At 40.0% G+C, this 17,125-nt stretch overlaps 1 protein-coding gene across 1 annotated transcript in view; it reads right to left on the bottom strand.

Annotated features, from left to right (window-relative positions):
* The window catches only part of SNX25 (sorting nexin 25), a 121,957-nt gene that overhangs the window by 7,822 nt on the left and 97,010 nt on the right, over nt 1–17,125 (bottom strand). Inside the window, exons 10-15 of the mRNA XM_047714956.1 lie at nt 15,302–15,466; nt 12,268–12,399; nt 9,957–10,097; nt 6,828–6,941; nt 1,642–1,806; nt 1,226–1,343 (exon numbers count right to left, since the gene is read on the bottom strand). Of these exons, the coding sequence (XP_047570912.1) occupies nt 1,226–1,343; nt 1,642–1,806; nt 6,828–6,941; nt 9,957–10,097; nt 12,268–12,399; nt 15,302–15,466 (835 nt within the window). The remainder of the gene's footprint in view (nt 1–1,225; nt 1,344–1,641; nt 1,807–6,827; nt 6,942–9,956; nt 10,098–12,267; nt 12,400–15,301; nt 15,467–17,125) is intronic.

The raw sequence follows: 17,125 nt of genomic DNA, 5'->3' as shown, positions 1-17,125 counted from the left end.
ATATGTTCCCAAAGTGTTGCTGATTGTTTTAGCTTTGGCTTATTGATGGCCAAAATAATTAATTCTGGTACTTAAAACTCCTAGCCCACGTTCCTCCCCCCAAGCGAAGAGATGCTAATCTGAGCAGACAGAGCACAGGGCAGTCAGTCACAGGGCAACACATCTAGCACTGGCTGGTGGCATTACTATGCTTTGCTGACCCTGACTCCTCTCCTGCACTTCTCTTCTAGGTGGGAAGGTGTGCCTTCAGGCACCTGTCCTAGCTCTAGCTAGTCCTGAGGCTCCAGGGACACTGAGTACACTGGTCTCATGATTTAGAGTGTTGGGGGCCTATAGAAGCTGTGTGTGGACAGAGGATCCTATTTAGGACTCAAGACATGCCCAAGTAGTATGATTTGACCTTTTACCCAAGGACCACTTTGGGAGAGAAGCACCTGTGTGGGTCTTAATGAAAATATTTTCACCCTCTTTTTGCTCTTGTTTCTTCTAAGTACATCTCAAGTACTACTGGGTAACACTTTTCAACTAGGCACTGACTCTTTTGGACAGGACAACTCTGTGTTGTGGGAAGCTGACCTGTGCATTATAGGAAGTTTAGCAACATCCCTGGCCTCTACCCACAAGACGCCAGTAGCACCATTCCCCAAACTGTAACAACCAAAATGTTTCCAGATATCACCAAATGTCCCCTGAAGGACAGAACTCCCCCACCCTTCCAGTGGTAACCACTCTTCTATGGGAACAAAGGTATAGTTGAAGGGCAAGGTTGAAGCACGCCTGTGTCCCTGACCATAGCACACCCTACCAGCACCAAACCTCACCTTGAACAACACGGCTCCTTCCTTAGCTATGCAAAATTAATTTTTGTATACCTTTTGGGGATAAAGCAATGAGGCCATGCTAAATCACAGAGAAGAAATTCAAGGCATTCTATCTATATTCAGAGGAACATGGTATACAGTAACTCACCCAAAGTTCTGCAAGTGCAGAGATAATTATCTGTTAAGGTCATGGCCTCAGAGTCTACCATGGTGTCTCGTTGGCTCTTGAAAGTATTTGCTGATGAATGAATGGATATAACTACACATTTGATTCAGGAAGGATATTATGAGAGAGAGATTATGAGAGAGAGAGAGAGAGAGAATGTGTGTGTGTGTGTGTGTGTGTGTGTGTGTGTGTAACCACATAACAGCAATAACCATTAAATAATAACAAAGAAGCTTACTTCCTCGAAGTTCAAAGATCTCCCCAATCAACATGAAACATGGTTCAGCCAAGGCATCTTTCCTCCCATCCACATCATCACCATAATCTGACAGGTCACTGTCCTCTTCTGCCTCCTCCTGGAGGTACAGAAAGATCAAAGGAAGCAGATCAATTATCCAGGAAAGTTGGTAGAGCTGTTCTTTCCTTTCAAGTGTATATTCAAACTATGTGCTCACGTTTCAACCTTAAGTACTCTTTCAACTTTCCTACATGCAGAAATCTATGCATTCTCAACACAGGCCAAAATGTGTGTCTAACCTCAAGGAAAAGTTTGATGTTAAAGCCTTAGCCAAAGTTTAAAATACTTTAAGAAACCTTCAAAAAGACATTCCCCTAAATCTGCTGCAAAAATGGCATGACCTTTCCATAGCTCACCTCTTGATGGGAGAAGAAGTCGCGAGGAAGTCTTTCCAAAAATGAGGATAATGAAAAAGTGGGTTTTTTCCCCTGCACATCAATAACCTTGAGGTAGTCAGGAGAAGGGCTCAAAAAGGCATAAAGTGCTTCACTCTGACACAATCTTTCATCCGAAAGCAGATTCTGGGGAGGAAAGAGGGTGCATTACTCTTATGGAGGAATATGGCCATGCTGCCGGAAACCACCACCAACAGGGGCAAGTAAGGCACGAAGGACTGCATTGGGGATTTATTTTCATAATTCCAGACCCAAAACCATTTCCCTCTCCCCCTGAAACAGAGCATTGAGATGAATTCCGATTATCTTAATCGCAAGCAACCCCTGCAGGTTAACTGAAGCACCCTAATCACCCTGCTTGTGGGAGAGGCTGTGTGGACAACTGCTCAGTGCAACAAGACATCTGGCTTCACACACAGCTTACAGAACCAGGGACCGCTGCCTGCCTCCATCCAGTGGCACTGGAACAACTTACACATTCGCACACTCAACCACCCTTTTATGGCTGGGTTTTGTACTTTGTACTTCAGCCTTTGTACATCAGCCGAAAAAAGACACTTTGAATTGTCACATTGCACTGAACACCAGGCAGGAGTTTTGTCCCCGTGCTGCCATCTTCTAAGCAGTGCTTGTTCACATAATTATGGAACTGTTCAAGACTAGAAATGTCCTTAAGTTCTTTAGGTACTTATCTGGCCTCCGGAGATAGGAAAAAAGAACATAAATTAACTTTTATGTCCAAGCAGGTGCTACTGATGGGACAGTAAGTTTAACAACATGACCACAAGAATGTCTAAATGTCTAGTGTTAAAAGATACAGTGTTTAATATGACTCCTCTCATATCTGGAACTTAAGAAACAAAACAAATGAGCAAAGGGAAAACAGAGAGAGAGGCAAACCAAAAAACTGACTCTTAACTCTTAACCTGATGGTTACCAGAGCAGGGGTTTGGGGGGATGGGTGATAGAGGTGATGGGGATTGAGGGCACTTGTTGTGATGGGCACCAGGTGTTGTATGGAACTGTTGGATCACTCCACTGTACACCAGAAACTAATATAACACTGTATGTTAGCTACTGGAATTTAAATAAAAACTTGAAACCAACAACAACAACAACAACAAAAAAAGGATAAAGGGTTTAGGAATAATGAGACCAGTGGGAAACAGTGTCCCACTGATGATGTAATCCCCTTAGGGGAGAGGGACACTGGGAGCACACAGAACTTCTGACATCAGAGCCTGGGGTGGCAGAAGAGGTTAAGATCTAGTCTCAGAGGACTTGGTCCCTGACAGTCAAATTACATTTGTTCAGGTGAAGGTTGAAATCCAATGAACTCTATGACTCCCTAGAACAGCCACCTGTGAGAACATCCAGTACTGCCACACTTGGGACAGGGGCTCCAAGAGGGACGATCAACATTCCAGTGGTTGTTAGCTTCCTCTGTCCTGCAGAAGACTGAACTGGAAATGGGCAAGTTCTGCCCAGATGGAGAGAAGGAGATTAAGCGGGATGGGAAGCTGATGTCACTATTGCTTTCCGCAGCCCTGGAGCCCAATAAACAGGCCTTTATTCCTTTTGCAGAGTATCAAATGTTCAGTCATATGTACAGATGGATCAGATGGCAGGAGATATCCTCAGCATTATTTTATAAAATAGTAGGAAACGTTAACTAATGTAAGTCTCAAACTTATTACAATCAACATAAAGAGATCATGAATGGTGATAAGACTTTGGCCTAAATTATATTCTATTACAAAGGAAAATAATCAGATTAAGTACATAGGAAAAGTGAGAAATTCTCACAGATTTCTGGGGGACAAGATGTAATTGGGGTTTTATCATTTTCAAGCTCTCTGGGGATGGCATCCCATTTCCAACTCCTTCCCTCCAAATACTTATAGCATGTTATTCTATTCTAGTAAAGACCTCAGATGACCATTCAGTGGGTGACGCAGAAAGGGGTAAGACATTCCAAGAAGAGTGCACAGCATGTGCATACCCAGAAGCAGGACAGAGCACCACAGGAGGAGAATGGCTGGGGCAGGTGGTGTGCCTATGTGAGCAGGAATGAAGAAAGATATTAGCAACAGTATGGCCAGGAATGAGTAGCTACGTTATTTTTTTTTAAGATTTTATTTATTTATTTGACTCAGAGAGAGAGCACAGCAGAGGGAACAGCAAGCAGAGGAAGAGGGAGAAGCAGGCTCCCCGCAGAGCAGAACTGGACCCAGGGCTTGATCCTAGGACCCTGGGATCCTGACCTGAGCTGAAGGCAAATGCTCAACTAACTTGAGCCACCCAGGTGCCATGAGTAGCTAGGTTATTAGGTATCTGTGCGATTCGTATGCTTCACTAGAAAACCATTTGTCATAAATAAGCAATCAAGTAAACATACACTCAGTGGAATCTCTTTTTCTGGAAGGTCCTGTGGACCCAATAAAAGACGAAGCATTCTGCACCTTACTTTTCCTGTTTGTGGTTGGTGGGACAACACTTTGAAACGACAGTCTGCTATATAACCTACCTAAATACATTCAGTGGTTAAGGCTTTATCAAAGAGTCTTTGAGGAAATGAAAAACAATCTAAATTATTATTTCCTGACTTAAAATTCTCTTGATTAAAAGACAAAAGGTCACACAAAAGACACCACTGTTTCATCTGGCTTAGCTGCAGCCTGTTCATGTCCCCATGACCTATCGGCAGGGTCTCAGAGTGCAGTTTCTCTTGGCACAACAGCAGAACTCACTAACCCACTTTCACGACCACCAATCCAATAAAGGCACATTTGCGCCCTTCCTGTGCCCCCTAAAGTGTAGGTCCAGAGTGTGGGGTCTGCGACAGCAGGAAAGGCCAGACAAACAGAGACCCTCCAGACAGCAGAGGCTGGAAGGAAACAAAAGAGTCAGCTAGAGGGTTCCAAAGCTACACACCTAAAGCTTAGAAATCCTGAATTTTGAAAAATACACTTCTATTTCACAGACGAGATTGTTAGCTCATCCAAATGATTTAATCATGTACAGTGTGGGAGTGAGTTTAATTATTTCCTAGATATTTTGAATCAGCAACAAAATGGTAATATTTCAGTTTCAAATTCTCATGTAAGAGCATTTAAACTTTGGGGATTCTCTAATCCAGTTCTGCCATAGTTAAACTCAGAGAGTTTTTCAAGGTATAAATTGTTTTATTTCCTAAGGGAAATTTACTCTATATTACATTATATTATATGTACATAGACACACATATTTATATATTATTATATTATAAAATGAAAGTTTCCCTCAGTGAATAAAATAATTTGCATTTTGGAAAAACTTTAGGATACATATATACATAAAATACACACACATCTATAAATATATAGAGAGAGCGAGCGAGAGAGAGAGAGGAAGATAGGAATAGTGGAAAAAAGAGACTAACACTTTCAAAGCGACTCTGACTTAAATCTATTTTAACAATGACCCATACTTCTGATTGAACAACTATGTTTTAAAATAAAGCCTTCACTAAGATTTTGGCAACATATATTATTTAAAAAATCCCAGGCCATCTAGCTACCACTATATAGCCAAAAAGTGTTTCATGATGCAAAGTTCCATGCCTCCAAAGACTATATGGGCATTGGGGTCCATGCTTTGAGTAAATTAACCATCTTCTGAATACAGAGGGACCAGCTAAGGAAAAATAAATAGTGGTTGCTATCAAGGGTATTATATGTTTCGCCTTATTCTCTAAAAATGGACTGAAGACAAACAATAAAGCATTTAGAGAAAATCAGGAGAGTATCTTTAGGGCTTTGCAGTAGGCAAAGATGTCTTAAGAGGCACAGAGGCATAATCATAAAAGACAAAATTGATATAGTGGACTAAATTAAAATTGAGAATTTCTGTTCAGGAAAAGAAATCATTAAGGGACGGAAAGGGCTGTCCACAGAAAGGGAGAAGGTATTTGCAACATAAGTGATCTGACAAGAGATTCACATCTAAATCCCATGCAGAAGTCCCACAAGACGGTGTGGAAAAGATGGGCAACATGACGGAAGAGCAGACTCAACTTGACCAGACAATTCACCAGAGAAACTATCCAAGTAGCCAGTAACACCCAGACTGGTACTCCACTTCTTTAGCCGCCAAGGGAAATGCAAACTAAAACCACAGTGAGATACCAGCACATACCCACCAGGAGGACTAAAAAGAAACAGGCAGAGAAGAGTTGGGGATGAGGAGGGGGAGCCATCAGAACCCTGACGCACTGTGGTCACAGTGTAAAAACTGCCACAACCCCTTGGGACAAACGAAGAAACCCAGACCCGGAGGTACCACACAACACAGATTCACCACAAGTTAAGTACCAGTTTATAGAAGTCTTCTTCAAGATAGCTCCACTGGAAATGGTCCAAATGCTCATCAACAGTGGGATGAATAGACCATAGTGTATTTGCACAATGAAAAACCTACACAGTCATGAAAGCAAATAATCTACAACCAGAACAGCACTATGGACAGATCCCCTGATCACAGTTGTTGAGTGAAAGAGGTCAGACACAAAGGAGTCTACACTGCATGACCCCATTTACAGGAAGTTCAAAGACAACTGTATCTGTGTGATTAATAATTGGGATCGCCACCACCCTGGGACGAAGGCCATGATGGGAAGGAAGTACTGGCCTGGGTGCTAGTTACAGGGTGGGCTCAGTATGCAGAAAAGGACAAGTTGCACTCATGGTATCTGTACTGTACATATTTTATATTTTCTGTATTTATATTTTGTGTGTGCATAGCATACTTTAATTATTATTTTCTTTTTTTTAAGATTTTATTTATTTATTTGACAGAGATCACAAGTAGGCAGAGAGGCAGGTAGAGAGAGGGGGAAGCAGGCTCCCCACTGAGCAGAGAGCCCAATGCAGGGCTTGATCCCAGGACCCTGAGATCATGACCTGAGCTGAAGGCAGAGGCTTTAACCCACTGAGTCACCCAGGCACCCCCATACCTTAATTATTAACAAACAAACAAACCAAAGATATTTTGAGGATCTGGCACGACCTATAAGACCAGGAAGCAAATAAGCAAGCTCTTAGAATGATGACAATTTAACCCTAATAACTAATTTTTCCTTTCGTATCCAAAACTTTTCAGTTGCTTACCTGTAAAAACTTATTTAATTGATTCTTTGACTTTTCCATAAACTTGTGATCTATAGATTTGAAAGGCAGCTTGCTGAGAGAAGGCAACTGGACTTTTTTTAAAGAAGGGAAACACTGTGGAGGAAAACATTAAATGTTAGCATCTCGAATCATATTTTCATTAAAATAAAAAAGTTTAGAATTATAATTAGAACAAAACAACCTTCCTCCTATACTTGTTCCTCTGAGGTTTGCAACTTGTTCTAATCAGGCTCATGGAGTCGAGAGGAATGGGACATTTGATGAAAAGAGCTAAAGCTCACCCCTAGGACTCTGAACGCCTGGGAGCTGGCCAGTGCTGATCAGGTAGATTCGCACAACACACACCAAAGCACAAGACTCTAGGTGTGGACACCTGGCTCACGGGAAGGAATTCTTCCTATTAGAATGTGCTTTGTTTACAGCATCTCTGTGAAAAAGTTATCCCATTTGGAAAAACAACAGAAAGAAAGATTATTATCCTTCAGTGGCAAACTGCAAAGTGGAAGTACATGAATAATAATATAACAACAAATAATAACAGCGCCTGTGTGGACTGAGTCCTACATTCTGCCAGACACTGTGCTAGAAGCTCAGCGTGTGTGATAACAGCTCGAAGAGTTGGCAATTGTTATTCCGATTTCACATATGAGACAATTAAAGATCAGGATTAAAACCCAGATCCATCTGACCACAAATTCTATGTTCTTCATGCCAGTTCCCACACAGGACTCTGCCAGTCTGCCCCTCAGACCCTAGGAGGGCAGTGGGTTCCAAATGCTCCAGACTCTGCCCCCATTTCCAAACACTGGCCCTTCATGAAGGCACTGGGGCCAGATGAATACACTTAATGAACCAACTGGCATTGAAAAGTCAGTGAGCACAGCCTCTGCCTGCAATCACTTTAACTGCTGTTGTCATCCTCCATGCACAGGAGTACCCTGCTGGCCTGGCCAGTAAGAGAAGTCACTTGTAACAAGTGCATGCAAGTACTTTGGGTACTGGGAAAGGAAAAACTAGCCCTTCCCACAGAGCCCACAGAAGAATCAGGGGTACAATGGCATGTGCCCAAGGAGACATGCAAATCAGGGTTCAAATTTAGGGTACAATTTTCAAGAAATGAAGGAGGCAGTGAGAGTCAGAAGGGAAGACTAAAATTCACCAGGGACCTGAAAAGGTGCTTCTTGTCCCCGCTGTCAACAGGAAGGGTTCATACACAAAAATGAAAAGTCACAGGCGAGTAAATTCTAAGGGTAAGAAAAGAACTCCAGGGATCAGCTATAGATAAGGATAATGAGACTAAAGGACAGACATGGAATTTTATAAGGTTTATTTCCTCTAAGGCTTCAGTCTACTTGTTTTTTTTTTTTTCAAAGAACATTTTCCATATACATTTTATTTCAAAATCTCCCCTAAATTCCTTTTTCTCCTTCCTTCTGTTTTTATCAGCAATTGGATGGATACTGAACTTTGGCTTCACACTGGTTTGTCACAGGGCAAATGACACACTTTTCTGTAGGATCAATTTTACTCACACATTTTGGGAAAAACGTAATTTTTTATTAAGACAGAGATTTCGCTTTCCACACTGCCACGGTGACAACATTCCCTTTGAGAAGTACTGGGGCAGGACACTTGATTTTGGCCACCATCCTTTTAAAAGCACTCGAAGAAGTTACAGTATTCATAAGTTAGTGATTACAAGTGTTTTTTGTTTTTGTTTTTTTTAAATCCCCTTAGGAGAAAAGGTTAAAGGAAATAGACACATTTCATTCGCAGAAGAGCAATCTAATAGGTGACCACAGGATTTTACCAGTGTCCGTTCATTCTGAGCCAGAGAACAATTAACAGAAACAAAAGGAGAAGTGACCAAAGAGTGCTTCAGTTGTCAGGGAAGAGGGCCGTCATCTTCAGGAGGAGGAGAGTTAGAGAAGATGCAGTTCCTGAGAAAGATGGGAGCATAAGGAATGAAAAATAAGATGATCCGGATTCCAATATGGTTTGGGCCACTAGGAACAGGTCCTGTGATAGACTGATCAAACTCTCTGGGGTCAGCTCCTCTCCTCTTAAAATAAAAGAACTGACCTAAATTAGAAGGTTTCTCACATTTTAAACTAAAACTCACAGGAGGAAATACATGCTATGTTGCAACATGTGACACACACATACATGCATATCTACATATAAAATATAACTCACCCATAAAACTAAGAAGTTCTATGAAACAATGCTCATTGCTACTACCCCCACCACCAACATGATAATGCTTGGTAGGTGCCACACCTTCTTCTCAATGCTCTGTATGCATTTATTCCCTTAATTCTCACAAAAACTGTGAGAGATAGGAGACATGGGCATTATCATATTCGTACTTTACTGATGAAGAGAGACAGCGAGACACAGTGACAAGTACCAGGTCATATGCTACTAAATAGTACAGCTAGGATCCAAACACAAGCAGTGTGGATCCCGAGTCTGTGCTTTCGACCATAACACTTTATGACCCTTACTCTTTGTGCTGAAATCCAATATATTCTTTTTTTTTTCTTTTTAAAAGATTCTATTTATTTACTTGACAGAGAAAGAGAGGCAGTGAAAGCAGAAACACAAGCAGGAGGAGAGGGAGAGGGAGAAGCAGGCCTCCTGCTCTGCTGAGCAGGGAGCCCAACATGGGGCTCAATCCCAGGACCCCGGGATCATGACCGGAAGCGAAGGCAAATGCTTAATGACTAAGCCACCCAGGTGTCCCTGAAATCTAATATATTCTATGCTCTTCTTGTCGCTACAATCATTAATTGATTTCACCCACTAAAAGGTCACAACTGGAAGCTTCAAAAACCAGTGGCCCTAAGTGATCCCTAGCCCTCTCTCAGCTCTGAGGTTCTGTGAGGCTCAATGGAGATCAGACAATTCTTCGTCCTGAAGGATTTCTACTAAAATGGTTTGGTCTATGAGTTAATTTCCAAATGTCAGGCTGAAAATGCCACTTTGCCAGTATCCACAGCAAAGGAGAAAGGTTAATTAGTTTCTTTATATGTAAAAACTTGAAAGGAGCTCTTACATATCTTCTTGCTTAGTAATTCTACACCTTGTGTTCATGAGTATTCATACCTCACTAAGTTTCCGGTGCAAATTCTGGAACTCACTGAGCCTCCTGGGGACGGTCCAGTTCTTAGTTTCAACTCCTCCAACTTCTTGTAAGCTTACCATAACAAAGTAACAAGGCATTTGCTCACCATTCTCTTCTGTAACCTTGAGAAAAACAAACACAACAAAAGGGTGGTGAGCAGATACAGTAGGCACGATTTTTAAATAGCCCCCAAGACCTCCCACTCCTTAGTGTATATGCCCTGTATATATAGTGTATATGCCCTTAGCGTATATGCCCTCCTTAGTGTATTCATCCCTGGAACTATGAATATCATGGAATCCATTCTTGCAATTAGGTTATGTTACATTTGAGAGCTGACATTAACACAGGGGATTACCCGGGTGGGCCTAACCTACTCACACAAGCCCTTGAAGAGCAGAGAGATTCCTTGGGCAAGTGGCAGGAGACGACATCAGAAAGACTGGAAGGACAAGAAAGACTGCACACGTGGTGCTAGTGTGAAGATGGAGAAGGGCGAGTGGGGGAAATGCATCAGCACTTCCACTGACAGCAAGAGAACAGAGACAGGTCCACAACCACAGGGAACTTTCTGTCAACAACCTGACTTAGCTTGGAAGTGGATTTTTCCCCCAGTCTCCAGACAAGAACTCAGTCTGGCCAGTATGTTGTTTTCAGCCTTATGATGCAATGAGTAGAGAATGAGAGAGTCTTGTTAATCTTTCAACCTACAGAATTGTGAGCTAATAAATGGGTGTTGTTTTAAGCCATGAAATTTGTGGTAATTTGTTACACATCAAAAGAAAACTAATATAGTGGACTTAATTAACATCTTAAGTGTGTTTCTTTGAAAAGACAAATGAACAGCAAGCAAACGGGTGTGAGATTTGCCAAAACCTGTCTCAGGAAAGGATAAAGCCTTCCCCAGTTTAATTTCTGGATTGAACAAACGATGATTTCAATTTTCATGAAATTTTACATTGAAACACATAATTTCCTCTATCTTCCAACTTAGATAATTCCTTAAACAGTTCCTTAACATATATATACAATATCACAATTCAGAACAGGCCATTATTATACTTAACATAAATAGATTAAGAGAAAAAAACAAAACACACTGAATTTAAGCTTGAATTGGTATCACAAACTGAATTAGAGACAAAGACTCAATAAGGAAGGCAAAGGAAAGAGACAAGACTCCCGGAGCATGCCCAGGGCCCCATGAGGTAGGATCTTTATCCCACTGTGAGGATGCAGGAGGTAAGGGCATGCACAGGGTCCTTGGGTTGTCATAGGATCACACATCTAGTAAGGAAGTCAGCCCAGATCAGAATTCAGAAGATTCTGGCATGATGCAGACATATCTTCCACATAATCCCCATGGGACTGCCTTGTGAACTCTGGCAGTCAGGGGATGCCTCAGTGCCTTATCCACTATCTTTTCCATGACCAATGTGTCACAGCAAATTCCTGCAGCTTACCTTGATGGGAGTGCTAGTTAGTACCGAAGACATGGTGAAGCACTTGGTTAAGCACTCATGTACTGTGTGTGCTTTCACAGTAGTTCCTGGAGAACACACTTTGTCTGCTATGTAATCTAGAGGTGAATTTAAGATTATGAATTTCAAACCCACCCCACACCATAGTAAGAGTGTGAACATTAACACTATGTTACTCATGATCTCATTTCTGGGTGGACCTGACCTTCAACTCCTGGAATGAAGAAGTTGTCAACATTAACAATGTAAATGCCCACATGCTTCTCTACTTGAAACGAAATTATTTTCAAAGACAAAAAGGATATAGCATATTCTGAAAACCGTTACCCATATTCTTCAAAGAACAGCAAAATATTTTCTAATTAAAAGGAAAAAATATTCATTATTAAAGATCTTACGGCAACTGAGATTTAAGTGAATGAAATCAGCAGAATGGATCACTCAGAAACACTTAAATTTTTAATTTTTCACCATCGAATTTCAAAAAGCGCCTTCCAATTTTATTTCAATTGTTAATGGAAAAATAAAATGTCAATTCAGAGACATTAACTGTCCCTATCTGAAAGTTGCTTACAATTCCAGTGAATAAGGACAACCTGAAGTGGAATGAAAACAAATCTATACAAGGCAGCCCTCCTACAACTCGCAGTCACGGGTGCAACAGAGTAAAAACAGCAGAGAAGGAATGACAAATGCAGTCTACAAGAACAAACATAGGTTTTCTACCCTCAACCTTAATTCTCTAGGACAAAATCTTCCGTATAAAGTCATACTCCTAAAATTAATTGGGAGGAAAAGCAGTAAGAACTACCTCTCCACTGGTGATAGAGGCTTTCCACATTCCGAGGTTCTCACACCACCAATCTGTTCTTGCCATGTGCAGCTGTAGGTCTGTGCGTTCTTTCTCTATTAGAATTATCTCCTCCTTCAACTTTAAAACAATCTGCCAAAGGGAAAACATCCTGAGAGTTATTAAACCACTTGCAATGCTGCATAATTCAGCAAAGTAGTAGGATATTTAAATCAACAGGCAAAAATACGCTGTATTTCTATACACTAACAATGGACAATCTAAAAAGGAAATTTAAGAAAACAATTCCAATTAAAATAGCATAAAAATTAAAAAAAATAGGAATTAAATAAGGGAGTGAAAGACTTCTACAGTGAAAACTATAAAACACTGATGAAAGAAATTAAAGACATAACTATATGGAATGATCTCCAATGTTCACAGATTAGAAGACTAAACATTGCTAAGATGACAGTGCTACCCAAAGTGATCTACAGACTGAACATAATACCTATAAAAATTCTAATGTATTTTGCAAAAATAGAAAAATCCATTGTAAAATTCATACGGAATCTCAAGGGATACTGAATAAACAAAACAATCTTAAAAAAGAACAAAGTTGGAGGACTCACACTTCCTGATTTCGATACTTACTACAAAGCTACACTAATCAAAATGTATGGTACTGACATAAAGACAAACATGTAGACCAATGGACTAGAATAGACAGCCAAGAAATAAACCTTTGTATATAGGTCAAAGGATTTTTGACAGTGGTGCCAACACCAATCAATGGGAAAAGAACAATCTCTTCAATAAAGAGTGTTCAGAATATTGGATACCTACATGTTAAATAATGAAGTGAGACACTTCCCTAAACTCCTAAACAACAATTAACTCAAAATGGAGAAAAGACCTAAACATAAGAGCTAACACTATAAATTCTTAGAAGAAAACATAGGGAAAAGCTTCATAACACTAAAGTAGCAAAGACTTGTTGGCTATGACACCAAAGGCAAAGGCAACAAAAGAAAATATAGGAAAACTGGATTTCATAGAAATTTAGAACTTCTGTGCAAATACTATCAACACAGTAAAAAGGCAATCCACGGAGTTGGAGGGACTATTTGTAAATCACATATCTCATAAAGTATTAACATCTAGAATATATAGGGAACTCTAAAAACTTAAAAACAAAAACCAAACAGTCTGATTCAAAAATGGGCAAAGGACTTGAATAGACATTTCTCCAAAAAAATTTATATAAATGACCAAAAAGTGCATGACAAGATACTCAACATAGTTAATCATTAGTGGGATGCAAATCAAAACCTCTATGAGCTACCACCTCATACCCATTGGGATGGTTACTATCAAAAAACTGAAAAACAACAATTATTAGTGACGATATACAGAAATCAGAAACTACATGCACTGTTGGTGAGAAGGTATTAAATGTTGCTGCCATTATGGGAAAAAAGTATGGATGCCCCTCTAAGAATTAAAAACAGAATTACCATATGACCCAGCAATTCCACTTCTGGGTACACGCTCAGAAGAGCTGAAAGCAAGACCTTGAAAAGATATTTATATACCCATGTCCATGGCAGGATTATTCATGATACTCAAAAGGTGGCAGCAAACCAAATGTCCACTGATGGGTGAATGGATAAACAAAATGCTATATATATACACAGTGGAAAATTACTCAGCCTTAATAAGGAAGGAAGTTCTGACACACAGTATAATATGAATGAACCTTGAAGACATTATACTAAGTGAAATAAACCAGTCACAAAAGGATGAATGCTGTATGACTCCACTCATGATGTATTTCAGAGTAGTTAAATCTGTAAGAGATAGTAAGCAGAATGGTGGTTGCCAGGGGGCTGGGGAGCGGGGAATGGGAAGTATTACTTAATGGGTACAGGGCTTCAATTCTGCCATATGAAAGGAGTCCTGTAGATGGAATGGTAGTGACAGTTGCATAACAGTGTGAATGCGCAGACACTGATCTGTACAAAACGGCTGAAATGGTAGGCTTTATGTTATGTATATTTTGTGACAATTTTTTAAAAATAAGTAATTTTATTTAAAAAAAAAAAAAAGGCTATGGATCTCTTTCATGAGAAAACCTATAAGGATATGTAACTCTGTGGTGTGAGGGCAGAAGTTTTGCACCAAACTCTCCTGAACACGAAGGCTGCAAGGACTCTGTCCTTGCTCAAAAAGCCTACAGGAAGCACTCCCAGCCTAAACCTTCTGAACCTGCTTTTTACCATCAGTCGGGGCTGTGACTATCAGTTTCACCTTCATGTGGGTATGTTTTAGTCCCACCATCAGCACATTAGCTCCCGAAGGGCACAGGTCAGGCTTGGTATGTCACTGATGCCCCACAGTGACTGACTCAGCATCAGGAATTTACTCATCACTTCTGTTGCTGAACACACACTCAGAAATTGCCAGAGGAGATCAGCTGGGCAGACAGAAGAGCATCGGCCATAGCTGTATCAGAGACATCTCCCTGTTGGCTCTGAAGAGGCAGAACCACAAAGAAAAAAGTCGCACCACCGCTTGGGTTTACAAAGTGCCAGTTAGGGAGACACGGTCTACATTTTTAAGGTTTCCAATTCTGTTGGCTTTTAGCAAGACGGTTTATTTCTTGTGTAATTCTGTGAAGTTCTCTAAACTGTGACTCACAGCATTTGAAAGAAAAATGAAAATTTAAAAGACTGATCTCACGGAGTTAATTTACTTCCGGAAATGAGTCTGGCACAAGGAAATGCTTTGCCCTCTTCTGAAAAGGTATCATAGGCAAGCCAGGTGAGAGAACACGGAGCTACTCACCGCTGATGACTGAGGGAGAACCCCAAACCATGGAAGACTAAAAGCAACTACTTTTCTCATTCTATACTAGAAGCAAAAAATTAACAATGGAACTTACAGTTAAAATTCTTTTTAAGGAAACTGTGATGATTTGCAAACATAAACTGAAAACTTTATCAAATCGGAAAGTGGAAACTTTCAAAGACAACCTTGAAAGCAAAAGAGTTACCTTCTTGTCAGGTTTTGGTGCATTTTGAATAGAATTTAGAGCTTGCCTTTTATATTCAAGTTTCTCATTTAGTTCTCGTAGTTTGTTTACAGCAAAACTGGCTTGTTCATTAATCCGGCTGGTGCCTTCATCTACAGCTTCCTCACCAGCCTCGATTCCCGGGCCCTGGGGGAGAAAATCACATGAACCACACTATCTTCTGATGCTGGACTGGTCAGCCATTATTCCCTAGTGTATAGGTTCGATATGATTACACTGTGCCCAATACTAGATCCCACTAAGGAAAGACTCTATGGTAGAAAGCCCAGGAGCTGGCTGCTTTGCCTCAACAAAGTAACAAATCAAAGTTATCTGGAACCAAAATAACTGGTGTTCAGGACTGCACTGAAAAAAGAAAGATCATTAAGCCTGAAAAAGCAGGAGGGCCTGGGGTGGATTCCATACATTATTTTCCAGATCGTACACCCAAGAGAATCTGCTTGGAACAAAGGAAAGCAACTGAGTTTTCTGTCCAGCTCAACCGAATGATCTTTGCCTAATCCTGGACAAAGACACTGAGAAACACTTGGCTTCCTTTCCGGCTCCAAAGAATATTATAGAAAACTCAAGCAAGTCCCTTTAAAATAAGATTTCCAGAGCACCTGGGTGGCTCGGTTGGTTAAGGTTCTGCCTTCAGCTTAGATCATGATCCCAGGGTCCTGGGATTGAGCCCCACATCAGGCTCCCTGCTCCTTGGGAAGCCTGCTTCTCCCTCTCCCTCTGCTGCTCCTCACTGCTTGTGCTCGCTCTCTCTCTCTCTCACTTTCTGCCAAATAAATAAATAAAATCTTTAAAAAAATAAGATAAAATAAAATTTCCGAATCCCCATTAGTGAAAGTATTTTCAGTATACACTTTGTTCAGTCCTTCTCTTGAAGATATATTTTATAAATCAACAGGTAGATCATTTTACAAGTAAAATGGTTAGCCTTTCAAAGTGACTTAAAATTAATTAATTAAATAAAAGCAAAATGACTTAAGATTCATAAAGAACTGTGTAACTTTTAAAATCTGGATAGATTACCAACAGACAGCATATAAAACAGATTTGTGCAGGGCCTGGAAAGAACAGCTAAGAACAGTCTTCTTCTTTGTTTATATTCCTTAACGTTCTTCCAGAATTTTTTCTTCTAATTTCTGGTAATTAGTAAGTAACAAACAATAACTTTTTTTCTACAAAAATAAGTATTAATAATCCTAAAAAACCAAGCTTTTTTTATTTTTGTAGGGTCTTTCAAATCTTTGTCTGCAATGTACATATCATGACATAGTACAGTACACTTTGTATACATAAACATGTATTCTGTCTTTTCCATATAACTTACAAGGGTATTAATTATAGTTTAAACATAAAATTTTAATTTTTATGGCTGTATAATATCCTGGGAATTGATAGTACACTAATACATATTCCTACTGCTGTTCCTACTCTGGGTTGATTCTGCTGGTTTGCTATCCCAAACGTACTAAAGCAAACTCCATTATATATATACTTTTCTACCCTTTAGTTATTATCTTAAGATAAATTTTTAGAAGTAGGAGCTTTCAAAAGATCAGTGATACATATTACTCTTGTGTTCAAGGTGAAGTTGGACAATTTTTCATATTTGTTTGCCTTTCATATCAACTGTTAGTTCAAGACCTTACTCAATTTATCTGTTGGGTACTGACATTTTTAATTAATCTGAATAACCTCTTCTACAGCATTTGCAAATTAAACATTTTAATTTTTGAGGGAGAGAGGTAACACAGTTAAAATAATCTGACCAAAAAATAATAAATAAAT

This window comes from Lutra lutra, chromosome 2, assembly GCF_902655055.1.
Source record: "Lutra lutra chromosome 2, mLutLut1.2, whole genome shotgun sequence".
NCBI classification, from domain to species: Eukaryota; Metazoa; Chordata; class Mammalia; order Carnivora; family Mustelidae; genus Lutra; species Lutra lutra.
Note: the sequence above shows the minus strand (reverse complement) of the source record. Positions and strands in the feature narration are given on the sequence as shown.